General features: G+C 47.6%; 1 protein-coding gene across 5 annotated transcripts in view; it reads right to left on the reverse strand.

Annotated features, from left to right (window-relative positions):
* Window positions 1-20,138, reverse strand: part of MINDY4B (MINDY family member 4B) — a 99,237-nt gene continuing 79,099 nt past the window's right edge. For all 5 annotated transcript variants that reach the window (XM_073674717.1, XM_073674716.1, XM_073674718.1 and 2 more), the window contains one exon: window positions 1-332. In XM_073674717.1, coding sequence (XP_073530818.1) covers window positions 190-332 — 143 coding nt within the window. In that variant the 3' untranslated portion in view covers window positions 1-189. The remainder of the gene's footprint in view (window positions 333-20,138) is intronic.

The raw sequence follows: 20,138 nt of genomic DNA on the forward strand, positions 1-20,138 counted from the left end.
TAAAATGACTTTACATTTATTTATACAGTCTTATTTATTGCTTTCATTTGGTTCAAACCATCAAAGCTAGAGTATATTATGGAAAGCCATTAACTATCCATTGGCTGGTGGCTCAATTCAATAAAAAAAGTGTCCAGTGCTGAATTTTGTCATTTCATTTTCTTTGTTTCCTTTAAAATCCATATATGTTTAGAAAAATGGCACAGTGCCATGCCAGTTTATAGCAGCCCCTTCCCATTTGGTTCTAATGATCATCTCAAGTGATGGAAATTTCTTTTCATGATCACCTTCATCTATCTTGTATGATTCCTCCCAGTGATGTGAGTGGGTATCTGAAAGAAAAAGAAGTAACAGTAATTTATAATATAAGCTTTGTTTGTTATTCAATGGGGCAGTGCTGATGGCCAATATTTTTTCACTGGCAGAATCTGTCTGTGAAACAAATTGCAGAGCTGCGATTTAACTATGAAATCGGATGAGACTCGCCGAGTCAAGTCTATGGGTGTGAGAAAAAAATCAGATGCCATACGGAGCCCCGGTATGACATCCCATTTTTACGTATACATTACAATTCTGTAACATAGGAAACTGTAAATGATTAATAGCTGCTGTAAAAAACGGATGACAGGTGATAAAAAAATCATCTCACTTTTCTGGATGAAAATCGGACCCATTTTTTATACTATCGTGTGACCCTAGCCTAATGCACATACACAGAGTGATTAACCTACTATTCAATTTTTTTCTGGACAACTGGATCAAAATTCATGGATGGTCCAAAATTTTTAAGGACATTTTCCACACCAAGGTACAGCAATAGGGGTTCAAGAAAACCACACAGGAAAAATGAGTATTTAAAGCGAGTGTAGTGCTACAAAGAGTTAAAACTTAACATTTATTACAACTGAATAAAAAAGTAATACACAAGTCCAAAGGACCTAAAAACAAGTATAAGCCTGTCTGTGATAGTGAGTGACCCTAACAATCAATAGCTCATTATGTCCAGGAATATAACCATATGTGATAACAACATAGTCTACCTGTAACATCACACAGAAAATGGCGGGAAAATAGTAACGGAGCTCTCAAGACAGTGTCTCAAACGTATTGTGTCTCAGCCCACAAGAACCTTAATACATTTACAAAATTGATGGTGAGCCTTTAAACACCTATAAATATGTTAATGGAACGACCTCACCAGATAGAATGTTGGTTCTTGCTCTCTGGCTTTAAGACAGCTCCATGTGATGGGGCATCCAAAACCTTATTCAGCCTCCAGCAACTCACAGCACACCACTCCCAACGCGTTTCATTGCCTCAGCTAATCATCAGGGGAGAAGAGGGTGTCATGCGGTATAGAAGCTGGCATCAAACGCTCAGCTTATCCATTAGACAGTGCCGATAACAGGCAGATAGGTCCTCCTTTTGAATATGCCCGCGCTGACAAGCGGGCGCGTCATTTCCGGTTCCGGCCAGACGGCATCCGGTATGTGGAACGCAGGCGCCGGCCGTGACACGCAAACGTCACTTCCGGCTCGCGCGTCCCACAGGAAGCCAGTGCACAGACCAGGAAGCGACGAGTAGGGGGAATGAACACAGTGTGCCCACACATAGCACGCCGCGGTGGGTGGTAACAAGAACCCCCACCCACCCAAAATCACCCCCACCAGGAGGGGTGTCAGAAAAAAAGAACAATGTATGACACTCCTCCGGTCACATACCATATGCCGCGCAGTCTATAATGACCACGCTAGACATACCCCAGTGGTCAAAAGACTGGAGATACTTCACGGGTCAAGTCAGATCAGTGGTAATGAGACAGAGGACAACCTCGCACACATAAAGCCCAAAAAGGAAGGAGAGGTAATTTGTAAAAATAGGGAGAAAACTGGGGAGGACCGCACCTCCAGAGCAAGGGAAGGGGGAAGGGGGGATGAGAAACGAGAAGAAGGAGAGTGGATAATGGGGCGTAACACAGGAAAAGATATTGAGCAAAAAATCAAAATCAACCAGGTGAATACACCGAGGGGAGTAGAGACAGCAGAGGGGACTACACAGCCCTATTGATAAACTAGTAAGGACTGTCCCTACCTGTCAGTGGAGGTTGGCACCCTAAAACCTGCGCAAGTGGCGCCCCCACTCCGCGGCGGCTATCCCTACTCTCCTTGCCCTATTTCGCCCTGCACTCATAAGAAGGACCTATAGGACAACTGTTCATTTAGGCCCTGAGGGGCCATTGTCTGCAATCTAAAAATCCACTTAGTCTCCCTTTGGAGAATCAATTTGTCCCAATCACCCCCTCTTGGCGGGGCAATCACTTTATCGATTCCCATGAATCGTATCACGTTCGTGTCGTTAGGATGCACGTTGTTCACATGTCTCGCCAGGGGGGTGTCTCTTTTCAGGGCTATATCCCGTTGATGTTCCCCCACTCTTCTTCTTAGTTCTCTTTTAGTTTTCCCCACATATTCCACCCCGCACACACAAATGGCCATATAGATTATCCCCTTGGATCTGCAATTGATAAAATGTTTGACGACAAAGGTTTCTCCGGTGACATCGCTTCTAAAGTCCTTTCCTTGTATCATAACTTTACATGATACACATCCACTACATCTGAAACTACCATTGATAGAACTTCTTAACCAATTGTTTCCCAGATGACCCGTGTAGTGGCTGTGGACCAGTCTGTCCCTAAGGGATCTGCCCCTTTTATAGGTAATCATGGGTCTTAAATCGACCACATCACCAATGTCTTCATCCATTTGGAGGATCGGCCAATGTTTGTGTAGTATCTCACGAACTGTATGTGCCTGATTGGAGAAGGTAGTAATAAGTCTACATGGAGCACTATCTTTGCTCGGTTTGGGAGGTGGGTGTAGTAGGGAGGTGCGGTCACTAGCCAGAATCTCACCATAAACCTTGGCCACCACCTTCCTAGGGTAACCCCTCTCGTGAAAACGCCGACAGAGGTCACTGACCTGAGTTCTAAAAGTGACGTCATCCGAGCAATTTCTTCGGATCCTCATGAACTGCCCCTTTGGTATTCCCTTCTTAAGGGGGACAGGATGGTTGCTTTCCCACCTGAGAAGGGAATTCGAAGCAGTTGTCTTCCTATAGGTACTTGTCACTATCTCACCATCCATACCTATCCGGATGAGGATATCGAGGAAGGGCAGCTCATGAGGACCAAACTCAAAAGTAAAATGTAGATTGAGATCGTTGTGGTTCAGTCTGTCGACGAGATCCCCGAAGGATTTTTTGTCCCCCTTCCACAATACTAGGACGTCGTCAATGTATCGAACCGACAACAGGATGTTTTCGCCACCCACCATAGGAATATCACCAAACACGACAGTTTCTTCCCACCAGCCCAGGTAAAGGTTAGCATACGATGGGGCACAGGGACTCCCCATCGCGGTGCCCCTGAGCTGGTGGAAATACTTCCCGCCGAAAAGGAACATATTTTTTGTCAAGCAGAACTGTAGGGCCTCCATCACAAAGTGATTGTGTCTCTCAAATTGCTTGCCCCTCCCACTGAGGAAGAACCGTATCGCTTCCAAACCCCTGTCGTGAGGTATTGAGGAGTACAATGACTCAACATCAATACTAGCTAATGTCACGTCCTTGTCCACCGTTATACTTTCCAATTTACGGAGCAGGTCATTGGTGTCGCCAATAAATGAATTAAGGCTTAGGACAAAAGGTTTGAGTACCTTCTCAAGGTATATTCCCAGATTTTGGGTTAGGTTATTCACCCCAGATACGATTGGGCGTCCTTTGAGTGGATTCAAGCCCTTATGCACCTTTGGCAAGCTATAAAAGGTAGCCATTACTGGATGGGCCGGGCAAATGAAATCCCTCTCTTGTTTATTCAGAACACCGTCATTTAGAGCCCCATTAGCCAGTTCCTCCAGCTGTTGGGAAAATCCCTTAGTGGGATCCGTGTTTAACATGTGGTAGCATTCGATGACGTTCAATATTACACTACACATCGAGTGATAATCACTGGTGTCCATGATCACCACGTTACCGCCTTTGTCTGACGGTTTAATGGTCATAAAATGATCATTTTCCAAAGACATCAGTGCCTGTATCTCGCGACGCGTAAGATTATGCCTGGCCCATCCTGAATGGCTCTCAAGGTCTCTCAAATCCTTAGTTACCATACTCAGAAACACATCAATTGGTCCCAAATCAGTCTGTGGGGGTGGCATTTTTGTACTCTTCAGTTTGAGATCGGTAAACGGGCCTCTGCCTTCCCAATTGTGGTCGGGATCGCTAAGGTGAAAGAGGGTCCTAATTAGAGATGAGCGTTGTTCTACTCGAACTGTTCGCCAATCTCAAATTCGAGCTGTTTTGTGCGGTGTGCGAGCCGTTCGGCGAACATGAACGATTTGAGAAAAATTCGGCTGTTCGAGGTTATGTTCGATAACTGTTCGTGCACCAAAATCATAACTGGATTTTTTCTCAGTAATGATGAAAATTAATGTTAATACGCAGTTTGAGTGTACAGCGGGGTGGGGGGAGGGGCAGGGGATGGATCTCTGCAGGAATAATGAAGATCTCCATTTTTTTTTCTCTTTCCCGCATTTACAGTGGGGAGGTGCAATCTGTCAGCCTATCAGCAGCGCACACACGGAGCGAAGTGCTTTTTTCACACAAGCAAGGGCATGTGTCATTGGCAGTGTATGTCACATGTCCTTGCCCTATAAGACCAAGCCATTTTCCCCGTCGCCACCATTTTCTCACTGCTGCAGCTGCGTGTTAGACGGCACCGCTGTTGCTGTGTGCGCTATACCTTGTTAATTTCAAGCCAATTTTTGCACAAATCTACAGATAGCTTGGGAGTAGGGAATAGTTGTGATTGCAGTCCTTTTAAGGACTAGGTTACAGCATTTCCTACGACTTTTATCAGGCAGGTCTGTGCTCTTAAATAGATAGATTGTGGGAGTAAAGACTAATTGTAATTGCAGTCCTTTTCAGGACTAGGTTACATCAGTTCCTATCAGTTTTTGCCAGGCAGGTCTGTGCCAGTGCTGTGCAAGTTTTTTCACAGCATTTGGCTGAATCTAGCAAAGCTAATCCTTTTTGGCCTATTGCAGAGTGTGTTAGTCAGTGGAGTAGCCTATCTGTGTTGCAAGATATACCACCTGTGTATAGAATACCAATTTTTTTACTGCACCTAGTGAAGTAAAATCTTTTGGGCATAGCATCATGCTATTAGTCCATCTATACTGACCTCCATCAGGTTGCAAATTGAATATAATTTTTTTCTGCATCTAGCTCTGAAAAAATCTTTGGGCTTCTAGCAGTGTGTGGGACTTGTTCTATTAGTCCATCTATACTGACCTCCATCAGGTTGCAAACTGAATATAATTTTTTTCTGCATCTAGCTCTGAAAAAATATTTGGCCTTCTAGCAGTGTGTGGGACTTTCTCTATTAGTCCATCTATACTGACCTCCATCAGGTTGCAAACTGAATATATATTTTTTCTGCATCTACCTCTGAAAAAATATTGGGCTTCTAGCTGTGTGTGGGACTTGTTCTATTAATCCATCTATACAGACCTCCATCAGGTTGCAAACTGAATATAATTTTTTTCTGCATCTACCTCTGAAAAAATATTTGGGCTTCTAGCTGTGTGTGGGACTTGTTCTATTAATCCATCTATACAGACCTCCATCAGGTTGCAAACTGAATATAATTTTTTTCTGCATCTACCTCTGAAAAAATATTTGGGCTTCTAGCAGTGTGTGGGACTTGTTCTATTAGTCCATCTATACTGACCTCCATCAGGTTGCAAACTGAATATAATTTTTATCTGCATCTACCTCTGAAAAAATATTTGGGCTTCTAGCTGTGTGTGGGACTTGTTCTATTAGTCCATCTATACTGACCTCCATCAGGTTGCAAACTGAATATAATTTTTTTCTGCATCTAGCTCTGAAAAAATATTTGGCCTTCTAGCAGTGTGTGGGACTTGTTCTATTAATCCATCTATACAGACCTCCATCAGGTTGCAAACTGAATATAATTTTTTTCTGCATCTACCTCTGAAAAAATATTTGGGCTTCTAGCTGTGTGTGGGACTTGTTCTATTAGTCCATCTATACTGACCTCCATCAGGTTGCAAACTGAATATAATTTTTTTCTGCATCTAGCTCTGAAAAAATATTTGGCCTTCTAGCAGTGTGTGGGACTTGTTCTATTAATCCATCTATACAGACCTCCATCAGGTTGCAAATTGAATATAATTTTTTTCTGCATCTAGCTCTGAAAAAATCTTTGGGCTTCTAGCAGTGTGTGGGACTTGTTCTATTAGTCCATCTATACTGACCTCCATCAGGTTGCAAACTGAATATAATTTTTTTCTGCATCTAGCTCTGAAAAAATATTTGGCCTTCTAGCAGTGTGTGGGACTTTCTCTATTAGTCCATCTATACTGACCTCCATCAGGTTGCAAACTGAATATATATTTTTTCTGCATCTACCTCTGAAAAAATATTGGGCTTCTAGCTGTGTGTGGGACTTGTTCTATTAATCCATCTATACAGACCTCCATCAGGTTGCAAACTGAATATAATTTTTTTCTGCATCTACCTCTGAAAAAATATTTGGGCTTCTAGCTGTGTGTGGGACTTGTTCTATTAGTCCATCTATACTGACCTCCATCAGGTTGCAAATTAAAAATAATTTTTATCTGCATCTACCTCTGAAAAAATATTTGGGCTTCTAGCTGTGTGTGGGACTTGTTCTATTAGTCCATCTATACTGACCTCCATCAGGTTGCAAACTGAATATAATTTTTTTCTGCATCTAGCTCTAAAAAAATATTTGGCCTTCTAGCAGTGTGTGGGACTTGTTCTATTAATCCATCTATACAGACCTCCATCAGGTTGCAAACTGAATATAATTTTTTTCTGCATCTACCTCTGAAAAAATATTTGGGCTTCTAGCTGTGTGTGGGACTTGTTCTATTAGTCCATCTATACTGACCTCCATCAGGTTGCAAACTGAATATAATTTTTTTCTGCATCTAGCTCTGAAAAAATATTTGGCCTTCTAGCAGTGTGTGGGACTTGTTCTATTAATCCATCTATACAGACCTCCATCAGGTTGCAAACTGAATATAATTTTTTTCTGCATCTACCTCTGAAAAAATATTTGGGCTTCTAGCTGTGTGTGGGACTTTCTCTATTAGTCCATCTATACTGACCTCCATCAGGTTGCAAATTAAAAATAATTTTTTGTCTGCATCTAGCTCTGAAAAAATATTTGGCCTTCTAGCAGTGTGTGGGACTTTCTCTATTAGTCCATCTATACTGACCTCCATCAGGTTGCAAACTGAATATATTTTTTTTCTGCATCTACCTCTGAAAAAATATTGGGCTTCTAGCTGTGTGTGGGACTTGTTCTATTAATCCATCTATACAGACCTCCATCAGGTTGCAAACTGAATATAATTTTTTTCTGCATCTACCTCTGAAAAAATATTTGGGCTTCTAGCTGTGTGTGGGACTTGTTCTATTAGTCCATCTATACTGACCTCCATCAGGTTGCAAACTGAATATAATTTTTTTCTGCATCTAGCTCTGAAAAAAATATTTGGCCTTCTAGCAGTGTGTGGGACTTTCTCTATTAGTCCATCTATACTGACCTCCATCAGGTTGCAAATTAAAAATAATTTTTATCTGCATCCAGCTCTGAAAAAATATTTGGCCTTCTAGCAGTGTGTGGGACTTTCTCTATTAGTCCATCTATACTGACCTCCATCAGGTTGCAAATTCAAAATAATTTTTTGTCTGCATCTAGCTCTGAAAAAATATTTGGCCTTCTAGCAGTGTGTGGGACTTTCTCTGTTACTCCATCTATATTGACCTCCATCAGGTTGCAAATTAAAAATAATTTTTATCTGCATCTAGCTCTGAAAAAATATTTGGACTTCTAGCTGTGTGTGGGACTTGGTCTATTAGTCCATCTATACTGACCTCCATCAGGTTGCAAATGAAAAATAATTTTTATCTGCATCTAGCTCTGAAAAAATATTTGGCCTTCTAGCAGTGTGTGGGGCTCATTGTATTAGTCCATCTATACCAAGCTCCACCAGCTTTTAAATTAATAATAATTTTTAGCTGCATCTAGCCCTGAAAATAATTTTTCTTCCCAATAGTGGTAGCAATAGAAATATGGGGCGCGCGCCTGGCTTACAAAAATATACGCTTCATAACAAAAAACACCAGCCTAGCGCACTGCATTAATAAGATGGCATCATCGTCTCCCCCAGTGCTAGGCCTACTACCCAGGCTAGCATTCCTGTGCCTAAAACACAATGTATGGGTCCGCGCTAGCCACTATGCTGAGGGGTCTAAAGCTGCTGCTAACGCTTTATAACAATTCAATTGGCAGATTTTCACAGAGCTCTTCCACAACGCCCACCCATCGGGCAACAGTTGCCCACCTTCCCTATGGGATCTAGTGGCGAATAGTTGATGCCATTAATCAGAGCGTCAGTTGCCCCGTCGACGTGGCAAGCATACGGTAAGGCATGGGAAGAGTGGACACGACTAGTTGCAGGCACACGGGTTGACCAATGTAAACAAGCCAGATCACAAGTCACCATAGAATTTCTCCACCAGCTAATTATGAGGGGCATATCAGGGGCGTCAGCGCAGCGGTGTCTGACCGGAGTAGCATTTCACTTCCAACTACTGAATTGGGGAGATGTCACAAAGGTTCATCATCAGACAATCCATAAAAGGGTGGAAAAGGGGTCAGCCAAGTCAGGAGTGTAGACGTCCCGTCCCGTGTCACTAAAACTGATTTCTCACATCATATCCCTAACACCATTAACATGACACTCACAATTTGAAGCAACACTACTGTCTACTGCATTTGTGATCGCCTTCTTCGGGGCGCTATGCATAAGCGAATTAGTCCCTCAATCCAAAATTACCACCAGTGGAGGCTTATTACACCAGGACGTAGTCATAGCCAATAATGCAATACGTCTACGCATACACAAATCGAAAACGGTTCCAGCGGGCAGGGGCACTTGGGTACTTCTACAACCCACAAACGGTACACTGAGTTGGGTAACAATAGTAAAAACATATCTAACCATCAGATCACAAAGTAATTTCTTCCTATCACACATTGATAGAATGCCATTATCAAGATACCAGTTCCAAGCTATATTTAATAAATGCATAACATCGGCAGGGAACCACCCCAAAGATTACGGGACACACTCATTCCGCATAGGCGCGGCCACGGAAGCAGCAAGAGCAGGACTGTCAGAAACGGAAGTTCAGAGGATAGGGAGATGGCGATCCACGTGTTTGGCAAGATACATAAGACCGGACTTGTTATCCTAACGTGGTTTGTTTCTTTTACAGGTGACGCTAAGCCAACAGTGTGGGTGATAGGCCACTCGTATATGTATTGGGCAGAAAAAAGGGCGAAAGTCTGCCCAGGCGGGAGGAAATTAGAGTTTCATAACACATATTTCAACTGGAGAGGTATTAGAGGCCTGCTATGGCCACAGGTACTAATGGAGGTAATCAAGGTAGGGAGAGAGGCAAGATGTCCGGTCATCTTAGTTATACAGGCCAGGGGAAACAACCTAGGTCATCATAACAGCGCATAACTAATGGCAATAATGAAACTAGACACTGAGCGCTTCAGAGAATTTTTCACAAAACTAGCGATAGTATGTTCAGAGATTGTGCCGATAGCGGTATGGCAAGGTGCGCGAGACATCACGGCCATCGAACGGACAAGGCGGGTAATAAATATTCGGATGGCAAAATTTAGAAGAGACAGAGGCGGTGTAGTGGTACGACACCGACAACTGGAAGGAGATAAAGCAGGCCTCATACGGCCCGACGTTGTTCACTTAATGAATATTGAACTGGACATATTCCTGTCAGGACTCCAGGACGGAGTGGAACAAGCGTTAAGAGTGATGGGTGGGGGTCAGAGTCCTGCATACGAGTACGCAGGATCCTCCGTGGCCTGGAAATAGAAAGGACATGTTGGAGAGTTACACTTGTTGGCCAACTTGCCGGAGTGGAGACCCAAGGCATGCTGCAACAAGCTGAATTATTTTAGAAATAAAATGCCTTTCTAATGGAATGAGTATAAAGAGTTAATAAAGCTGTGACCGATCCTCACCCATCCAGTTGTAAGAGTTACATTATTGTATTGTCAAGGAAAGGGGGGCGGTAGGGGGGCTGAGCGTCTGGGTTTGGTTGGGGGTCCCCACAGTCTGCCTAGGCTAGATGCATTTAAAAATTCTTATTAGATACACAGGCGGTGCAGCTTGCTTCGCAGCTGGGCTACTACGCCCAAAGTATTGCCTAGGCTAGATGCAGTTAAAAATTCTACGCTGACTAGCAGACACTGAAGATTTGGAGCAGACCTCTGAGCTCTTCAGACTCAACCATCTGTGTTACCCCAAGCCATAGTGTATCTAGTTTCTTACAGTTAAAAAGGGGGGGGAGCGACCCAACCCAACTGGAATTGACGATGCCAACGTCACGTAAGACACAGCAAGGGGACTCCAAAAAGAGTCTCCATTTTTTCCCAAAATTGTGGCACAGACACCACTTAACCCTAGAACGCATACCTGGGGCCTCGCAGGCCCGCCCTGTTAATTGTTTTCTATTTTCTGCAAGATTACTTTAGTTAGAATTTTGAAACTCTAGGTATTCTTCATGTACTGTATATAGTTGTTTGTCATTTGAGTTTGAGTTATTCCATGTTATTTGCACATGAGCCTAAAAGGCCCCAGGTATATGAAAGTGTAGATTTTTATGGTCATGCGTTCTAGGGTTAAGTGGCATCAATTGCCCCACAGTTGCTTAAAACGGTTGGTGAGGTGATTTTACCAAATCCTCAAGGTTTTAGTCTCCCAAGGATAACACAGGGGTAGAAAAGTCCTTGCGAATCCATGATTTGTTCATCTTTATGAACGTGAGTCTGTCTACATTCTCAGTGGAAAGACGCGTGCGCTTATCTGTCAGCACACCACCAGCAGCGCTGAACACACGTTCAGAGAGAACACTGGCTGCAGGGCATGACAAGATCTCCAAGGCGTGAGTGGCGAGCTCCGGCCATTTTTCCAGATTGGAATACCAAAATGAGCAAGGGTCCAGTGACACAGTCATGGCTTCGATGTTCACTTGGAGATACTCCTGCACCATCCTCTCTAGGCGTTGACTATGTGTCAGACTTCTTGTCTCCTGTGGCCTTGCAAAGGATGGTCTAAAAAAGTGGTGAAACGATTCCACAAAATTGCTGTTACCAGCAGATACTGTGTTACTGTTACGGTTTGAGTGATGAAGACTCGACAGTCCCACGGTTGGCAAGTTAGAACTGTGAGATTCACTACGTGCACCACTGGTGTTTTGTGGAAAAGCACATGTAAGATTCTGCAACAGCGTCTGCAGATACTCCTGCATGCGCAATCCCTTTTTATGGCAGGAATTATTTCGGCAAATTTACTTTTGTACCGGGGATCTAAGAGTGTGGCAACCCAGTAGTCGGGATTACTTCGAATTCTGACAATCTGAGGGTCATGTTGCAGGTAGTGCAGCAAGAAGGCACTCATGAGTCTTGCGCGGACCAAGTCCTTGTTGTGTTGGTAGCGAGGTAAGAATCATGCTTCCTTCCTCTGCCCTCTCCCCTCAACCTCGCACAACAGAAATGTGATCAAGGTCTCCCTCATCTGATGAGTCTTCCATGCCCATCGACAGTTCGTCCTCCACTTCTTCCTCGGCTCCTGCACCTTCCTCAACAGTTTGGCTGCTACCATGCGCCCTGGTTAATCCCTCTCCCCCACCCTCCCATGCCTGCCGCCTTGGTGCTGCCAACCGTCTGGACCTTGGAGATGTTATCCCTTCCGCATACGACTCCTCCTCTACTTCCTCCACCTCCTCTTGTCCCACCACCTGACTCTGAATTCTGTTTAGTGTGTGCTCCAGCATGTAAATCACCGGAATAGTCATGCTGATAATGGCATCGTCGTCAGCACTAAACATCTTCGTCGCCATTTCAAAACTGTGCAGAAGGGTGTGTGGCGCCCCTGAGGGTTCAGTCGCCACAGAGTTACTGCATCTCACCCAGAGGTGTGGTATCTCACCCTCAGGTAAGGAAGGCATATTCCTCGGGACCCTAACACCTGCATCCAACACATACCCGCAGTGGGGGTAGGGCAAGATTGCTCCTAAGGGAGAGCACAGTCCCAGGTCCCTAGCTGGTGGAAGGGTCCTATGTAGTGGGTGCTTAGGGGAGCAGCTTAGCGGAGCACATGACAGGGAGAGTATAAATAGGAAGCTATCTTAGAAAGAGCAAGCCAGTCAGAGGAGGAAAAGTGACAGGAGCAGAGGCTCGGCATGAGCTCTGCTCCAGAGGCGGGCCTAGCCTGGGAGGCCCAGGACTGAAGGAGAGAAGAGAGGAGTGGGAGCAGGAAGGCTCCAGGAACCGAAGGGACCCTAGGGCTATGGGCCGTGCAGAAGGCCACCCGTACTCCTGCTGCTACCAGGAGGTAGAGGGGTCAGACCAGATAAGGGGAACCGGTCCCTCAACTAGCGGAGAAACAGCAAGGCTCAACTAGAAACCGGAGGCTGCAGCATTTCATGTACTGCAGGTAAAAGTCCACACCAGTCTCACTAAGAAGGTAGCCACATAGGACCCAGGGGACGGAACACAAGTCGCCCGCCAAGGCCCGAGGATACCGGATAGAAGTGTCACTGGGTGTGAGGTGCAGGTAGAAGGCCAGAGAAAGGACACACAGAAGGGGGTCCTGCTAAGTACTCCGGAGCTATCTGGGGGTGGACTGAGCCCCTCACTGAGTACGCACAGCACGACGGGTGAGATTGCTCTGGTACCTGTAATCTGGACTGCAACAACTGTGAGTAAAGATCTTGGGACTGCATCACACGGACTCTGTGTTCATTACTGACTCCCTGCACTACAACCACCATCATCCACCCACACTGCCCTCAAGCTACACTCTTCCTGTGGTGAGTAATAATACTATTGCTGCAAAACCACCAGCTTCAGAGGACTGTTCCGCAGCGGCGGCCCTTTTTGCCCCACTCCAGAGGTGGCGTAGTCGGACATTATAAAACCCATATATACAATTTACCCTTGGATTGACCGCCCTGGATCACGGACCGGGTCACCGCCACAGTGACTACAACCCCCAGCGTCTACCGGCCCGGCTCAGGGTACCCCACGGCCCAGGGGGCGCGTCAACTTCATAGGTCCCTGATCTGAGACCACTCCTGCAGCGTGATTTGCCCCACCTCTGGATCTCGTTGGCCCAGGCTATACGTCAGAACGTATTGCACCAGGTCTTGTCGGTGCTGCCACAGTCGCTGCAACATGGTCAGAGTTGAATTCCACCGTGTCGGCACATCGCATTTCAGCCGGTGAACTGGCAGGCCCAACGACTTCTGTAGAGATGTAAGTCATTGAGCTGCAGGATGCGAACGGCGGAAGTGAGCACACAGCGACCGTGCCCCCTGCAGAAGGCCATCTAGTCCGGGATAGTGGGCTAACAATTTATGGACAACCAGGTTCAACACGTGAGCCATACAAGGCACGTGTGTGACATTGCCCCGGCGATGCAGCATTGTCGCACACGGCCTTCCCTGGTTGCAGGTCCAGTGGAGACAACCATTCATGAAACTGGGTCTCCAGAGCTGACCACAACTCCTCAGCTGTGTGACTCACATTTCCCAGACATTTCAAAGTAAACACTGATGCCTTGAGCCCTGCTGCCAGCATAGTAAGGAGGTGTGCAGGATTCCTTCTGCGCAGTTAGAATGGAGGTGGCATTACCAGACAGGCTTTGGGTGCAGGTGGAGGACCGAGAGGAGGTTGAGGAGGCAGAAGCAGTGGAGGAACTTCAAGATAAAGAGGATTGACGCACAACTCGTGGGGACGGTAAGACTTGGACAGCAGCCCCTTGTCCTGCTGTCACCATAGTTACCCAGTGCCCAGTCAGCGACATGTAACGCCCCTGTCCATGCCTACTCGTCCAAGTGTCTGTGGTGAAATGCACCCTGTCACACACAGAGTTTCTCAAAGAAGCGGTGATGTTGTGTGCGACATGCTGGTGGAGCGCAGGCACACCTTTCTTTGAGAAGTAGTGCCGACTGAGCATCTGGTACTGGGGCACTGAGACGGACATAAGGTCTCGAAAATCCACTGTGTCCTCCAGGCGGAAAGGCAGCATTTCTGTAGCCAAGAGCTTGCAGATGGTGAAATTCAACCTCTTAGCTTTCTCATGGCTAGGAGGAAATGGTCTTTTACTTTTCCACATCTGAGGGACCGAGGGCTGGCTGTTGTGCTTAGACGGGGTTGAGTAGGATGTCCCCGGCAAACTGCCGGTCTGTGAGGAAGATGCAGGCGGACATGTTAGATTGCCTTGATCCAAAGCTGGTGCTCTCGATGTCAGAGAGCGCTCAACACCAGCAGGTGTTTCCACTTCCCAATGAACTGATGACCTGCCAATCACACTGGCTGTTGCAGGTAAAGAGGTGGCAGGTCTGCGTCCAAAAACATGTGTGACTGCTGTCCCCCCAGTCACAGAGGATGAAGAGGCCGCGGATGCACAAGATGGGGCAGACGGTGGTTGACCCAGCCTGCTAGGCCGCATTGTAGCACAGTGAGCTTCCCACTGCAACTTATGCTTCATATCCATGTGCCGGTTCATGCATGAAGTACTCAAACTATGGATTTTTTGGCCTCTACTTATGTTTTGGTTACAAATATTACAGATAACACGAGTTGGGTCATCCTTATCATTCTGAATAAATGCCCAGGCTATGCAAGGCTTAGAGCCCATGCGACCTGAAGAGCCACTACGACTTTTGGTCAGAGGCAGAGTTGTGGTTGAGGATGCAGTTGTTGACGTGCTTCCAGTACTCCATCTGTGTCCAGGAAGGCGCAACCTAACCTCGTCGTCAATAGCATCTGTGACGCCCCGCTGTGCTTGGTATCACATATCCTAGAAGAGTGTATTGATGGAATCCTCCACAAGAGGCCCCCATAAACATTCACACATCTCCACCTTCCACCTCAGACCAGCAGAGGGAGCCCGTTAGGGATATAAATAGGGAAGGTGGAGCTAGGCAGTTCAGTTCCTCTGAAGAGTTCCTGCAGTAGAGAAGCCTAAGAGAGGTCAGTCTGCAGTGGAGCTCAGTCTAGTCTAGAGAACTCAGTTAATAGTTCAGCAGTGGAGCACGAGGCTCCTGCTAACTAGATTCAGTAAGGCATAACCGGAATCCCTGGAGAACTACAAGTCCCAGGATGGCTAAGGTGCTGATACGTAACAGAGCCAGGAGACGCTTAGGCCCCGCATAGTGGGAGCGTGAACTCCAAGAGAAGGCCCTACCACAAGGTCAGCCAGCGCAGGACAGAGACAAAGTTAGGCCTATCTCCAGGCAGGTCAGAAACTTACTACGCAGAGGCAAGAAACAGGAGGCCCTACACCCGCTCATTGGGGAGGATCCTGATATTCACCCTTCACCCTACAGTGCTCCGGGATGTGCCTGAATTTCCTCCAGTAAAAGGTACTGAAGTGACTACCGTGTCCGTTCCCGTTCTTGCTCTGACCCAGCTGGGTCTCGCCTGTCCTGCATTCCCCCTGCATACGCTGCCCTGAGACCTAGCTCCACCTGTGGGGAGCTATACCATCGAGCAGCCTTATCACGGGTCTCAGTGGACTGCTGCAGCGCTGGTGCTTCTCACCAGATACCACAGGTGGCGTCACAAACTCTTATAAAATTAACAATTATCCACTCTTTTAAAGAGTGACCCCAGGGTACGGGCCAGGGAGCCGACCACCGCGACATCCCCAAGGCCAGGCAAAGGCCCGGGTACCGAGTCATCCCCATCCCCTGGGCTAGTCACATCCTCCTCCACCTCCTCCGTTGACCTCATCGACTGGCTGACTGTGGGTTGACAGTAAGTGGGATCTCCAACCTCGTCATCATCACCCTGTGTGTTATCACACCCGTCGTCCTCAAAGCCAACCTCTTCCTGCCCTGACCGAAAAGTCAAGTTGTCGCTCCAATCAGGTATTTGAGTCTCATCATCGTCTTCATCATTGTCTCCACCAACAGGAGTGACAGTTTGGGAACGAGGGTCTACATTATGCTCAGAACCTTCTTCATCTGGTCCTGGATCAGACTTATAAAGATTCTGGGCATCAGTGCAGATCATTTCCTCGTCTGGATTAACAGAAGCTCTGGAGCAGACTTACGTTTCCCAGGCTATAGTATGAGTAAACAGCTCTGCAGACTCAACCATCTGTGTTACCCCATACTCAGACGGGCAGCTGGAGACTTGGGAGCTGTGAGGAAGCAAGTGCGATTGGGGTGACACCTCTGAGGACTGGAATATGTAACATACCTGGCGGCGTCCTTGCATGGTGGTCCATCTCCCACTGTGCAAGAGCGCGCACTTGATCTCCAGTCCAGAATGTCTCTCTGGCTTCCCTCCATGCTGTCTGTTTGTGTCTGTTTCTGCTGCTTAAGGGCGGCGCCCGATCACTTCCTGCTTTTTGTACCTGCTGTGGGTCACACCCCTTGTGCGTCCTCAGCCTATTGCTGTCTGTCACCTGGTATATAGCTCAGCTGCTCCCATCTATTCCTGCCTGAGCATAGTGTTTCATTCAGTGTGTGCTTGCACTCTGAAGGTGCCAGGTCTCGTTCTTTGTTCTCTTGTCTGCCTATCCTGGAGGCTGTATTTCCAGGCCTGTCTGAACACGCTCCTAGCCTGTTCCTCCTGCCTTCTAGGGGCCGATTACCTAGACCCGTTCCTGTATCTTGTCTGACCTGTCTGAACACGCTCCTAGCCTGTTCCTCCCGCCTTCTAGGGGCTGATTACCTAGACCCGCTCCTGTATCTTGTCTGTCCTGTCTGAACACGCTCCTTGCCTGTTCGTCCTGCCTCTCTGGGGGCCGTATTCCCAGACCCGCTCCTGTATTCCGCTGCAGTGTCGGTCTCCTCCGTACACTCAGTTCCAGTCTGAACTCTCTCCTATCCTTTACCTGTTTTGCCTCTATGTCCGTTCCCTTCCTTTTTCTGCAGAGTCTGAACTCGTACCTAACTCCTGCTTGTTGTCTCTGTACTCCCGTTTGTGAGTTTGTGGTCCACTCGCTACTTCTCTGCTAGTACCCTGTGGGTGTCTGGCTCTGCCTTTCCCTTCCTGTCTGTTCCGTGTGAACAGAGCCCTGTCCCCCCTACTCAGCCTAGCCTGCTCTGACTCCTTTGCTCACCGCTCCGGCGGTTCTAGCCTGCTCTGACTCCTTTGCTCACCGCTCCGGCGGTTCTAGCCTGCTCTGACTCCTTTGCTCACCGCTCCGGCGGTTCTAGTCTGCTCTGACTCCTTTGCTTACCGCTCCGGCGGTTCTAGCCTGCTCTGACTCCTTGCTCACTGCTCCGCAGCCTTGCTCCGCTCTGACCCTTTTGCTCACTGCTCCGGCAGCCTTGCTCCGCTCTGACCCTTTTGCTCACTGCTCCGGCAGTCCTGTCCTGCCCTGCTTCTGCCCGCTGCTCCGGCAGTCCTGTCCTGCCCTGCTTCTGCCCGCTGCTCCGGCAGTCCTGTCCTGCCCTGCTTCTGCCCGCTGCTCCGGCAGTCCTGTCCTGCCCTGCTTCTGCCCGCTGCTCCGGCAGTCCTGTCCTGCCCTGCTTGTGCTCGCTGCTCCTGCAGCCCCGTCCTGCTCTGTTCTTGCCCACCGCTTCGGGCGTTCCCTCTCTGCTGTGGTTGTCTACCGCATCTGCGGTTCTGTGACCCAGTCTGTACTGGGTCTTAACCTTTCTGTGCTCCAGCCCGTCCTTTTGGCCAGTACCTCCCTGCCTGCATACTCGCCTGTATCCACCCATCTGCATACCTGCCATGTTTGCTTACATCCACCAGTCTGTGCCAGCCTAACCTGCCTGTTCCTGAGTCCCAGTGTGTACTGGGTCCTATCCCGCCTGTGTTCCTACCTGCTAGTGCCTCCCTGTCTGCACTCTAGCTGTGCTTGCCTGTACCCCTCTGCCTGTATTGTTCCTGAGTCCCAGTGTGTACTGGGTCCTATCCCGCCTGTGTTCCTACCTGCTAGTGCCTCCCTGTCTGCACTCTAGCTGCGCTTGCCTTTACCCGCCTGCCTACATACCAGTCGTGCCTGCCTATACCCTCCAGTCTGTGCGCCAGCCTAACCAGCCTGTTCCAGTAATCCCTGTGTGGGTCAACCCCCGTGTCCGGAGTTTGACCTGGAGTAGCACCTGGTCCCTCTGCCCGGTTTCTCCCTGGTGCACTGGCGTCGTATGCCGTCGTGCCATCTTGGTCGGATCGGCCAGATACTTAGTCACGTCCCTCCAGGCACTCTCCGGTTCATGGTCCAGTGGAACCACAACACCCGCACACGCCAGTCAGTCCGGGCGTGTGCATAACAGAATATTTGTGATGTTGAAATTGAGGTGGAGGAGAGCCCACTTGAAGGAGCACTTGATATCCGCTGAAGCACCTGCTGTTTTTGTGCCTCATCTGGAATTTGTGGCGATGGGCGTGTCCGTAAGAAAGGGATCGTATCACATTGTCCACGAAAAGAAGTCGACATCTTAGCTTGGCTGGAAGATGGTCTTTCTTCTGCAGATGTTACCCCCCCCCCACTGCGGGGGGGCTCGACCCACCAGCGGACAGGCACCAGTATTGGGAGAGGGGGGCTGGCCGTCAGGGTCCACCGCGGCTCTGGCACAAACCCGGCGACACGGAGGTGGCACGGGCAGGAACGAACTGGCCGTGTCGGCTTCTCACTTTTTGGATTTTAGAAGGGCATGACATGCCTATATCTGTGTCTCCCCCTCCTTTTACTCCTCCACCTCTTTTCTTTTCGCATGACTATATGTACTTGTCACTTTTCCATGTGTTAGTTATGTCTTCTGAGCAGTTTGTCAGCTTTTGGACACCTTTGAAGGTGTTTTCTATGTGTTTCTATGTGTTTTTGTTTGCCTGCCATTGGTTTTAACGGTGTTCGAAGGTGTTCGACGAACAGTTCGACGAACAGTTTGGCGAACACACGGGTGTTCGATGAACCGAACCGAACTCGAACACTACGGGGGTGGCTCAACACTAGTCCTAATGTCGGGCAAGAGTTCCTCACGTACCCCCAGTTCAGCACAGGCATGTCTATCGTTCCTAATGATGTGCTTTCGCCACTTCAACTTGCGCACAAATAGATTTACATCCTTGATGGCATCAAAAGAGTTAAAGTCCGTTGTCGGTACAAAGGTCAGGCCCTTACCCAAAACCTCCAATTCTGGAGAACTGAGGCTCCTAGAGGATAAGTTAATAATCTGGGGATTCATTATGTCAGTGTGGGGTTGCCCAGATTGAGGCGGTTGCGCAGTGGATAACCCTCCTCTAAAAAATGAGTCCTAGGGGGGGATCTCCTGTTGCTGTTGTTGCTGCCGCGACCCCGTCCACCCCCTCTCCCCTTCTGTCTACCTCGATGTGATTTAGATCTAACCTCCGACTCCGATAAATCAGTGTCGGTGGACGAAAAGTCTGTGTCTGGGTATCTCGGACCCCTGCTGGAAAGAAAATTATAGGCCTTATTGTCCTTGAAATCCTGTAGGTCCTTAACAAAGAATTTGTGCTTACGCTCCTTCAGGTGATATTGAAATCTTTCTATCGTATTCTGAAGTAGCGTTTCTTTGGCACTAAATTCAGGTTCAAGACAGAATTTTTTTGTTAGTTCCACTTGTGTTTTCAGTGATTCGTTCAACGTGGCCAATGTAATTCTTTCCTCATCTAGGAGCAATTTCATCAACCTTAGGAAACTCGCAGTCGCTTCCTTTTCCCAGAGGTTGAGTAGTGTCTGACCTTTGTACCGAAATGAAGGTAGCAGCGTTATCCGAAGATTTTTTGGGACGATGCCTGCTTTAAGATAGTTATCAAGTGTTTGCACTTCCCACCAAGATGTAATCTGCTGTTTATAAATTTTTGTCAGTTCCTTGAAGGCAGCCGAGAAGGTAGGGGTATATTTTTTTTGGGCAAAAGTGCGCTCAGAAAAGACCTCTTTAGCCTCAGTGGCCCACTGACTAGTGTCTATTCCCGCTGACAGAAATCCAGC

This window comes from Phyllobates terribilis, unplaced genomic scaffold, assembly GCF_046119375.1.
Source record: "Phyllobates terribilis strain yellow unplaced genomic scaffold, ASM4611937v1 Scaffold_3__8_contigs__length_932513732, whole genome shotgun sequence".
NCBI classification, from domain to species: Eukaryota; Metazoa; Chordata; class Amphibia; order Anura; family Dendrobatidae; genus Phyllobates; species Phyllobates terribilis.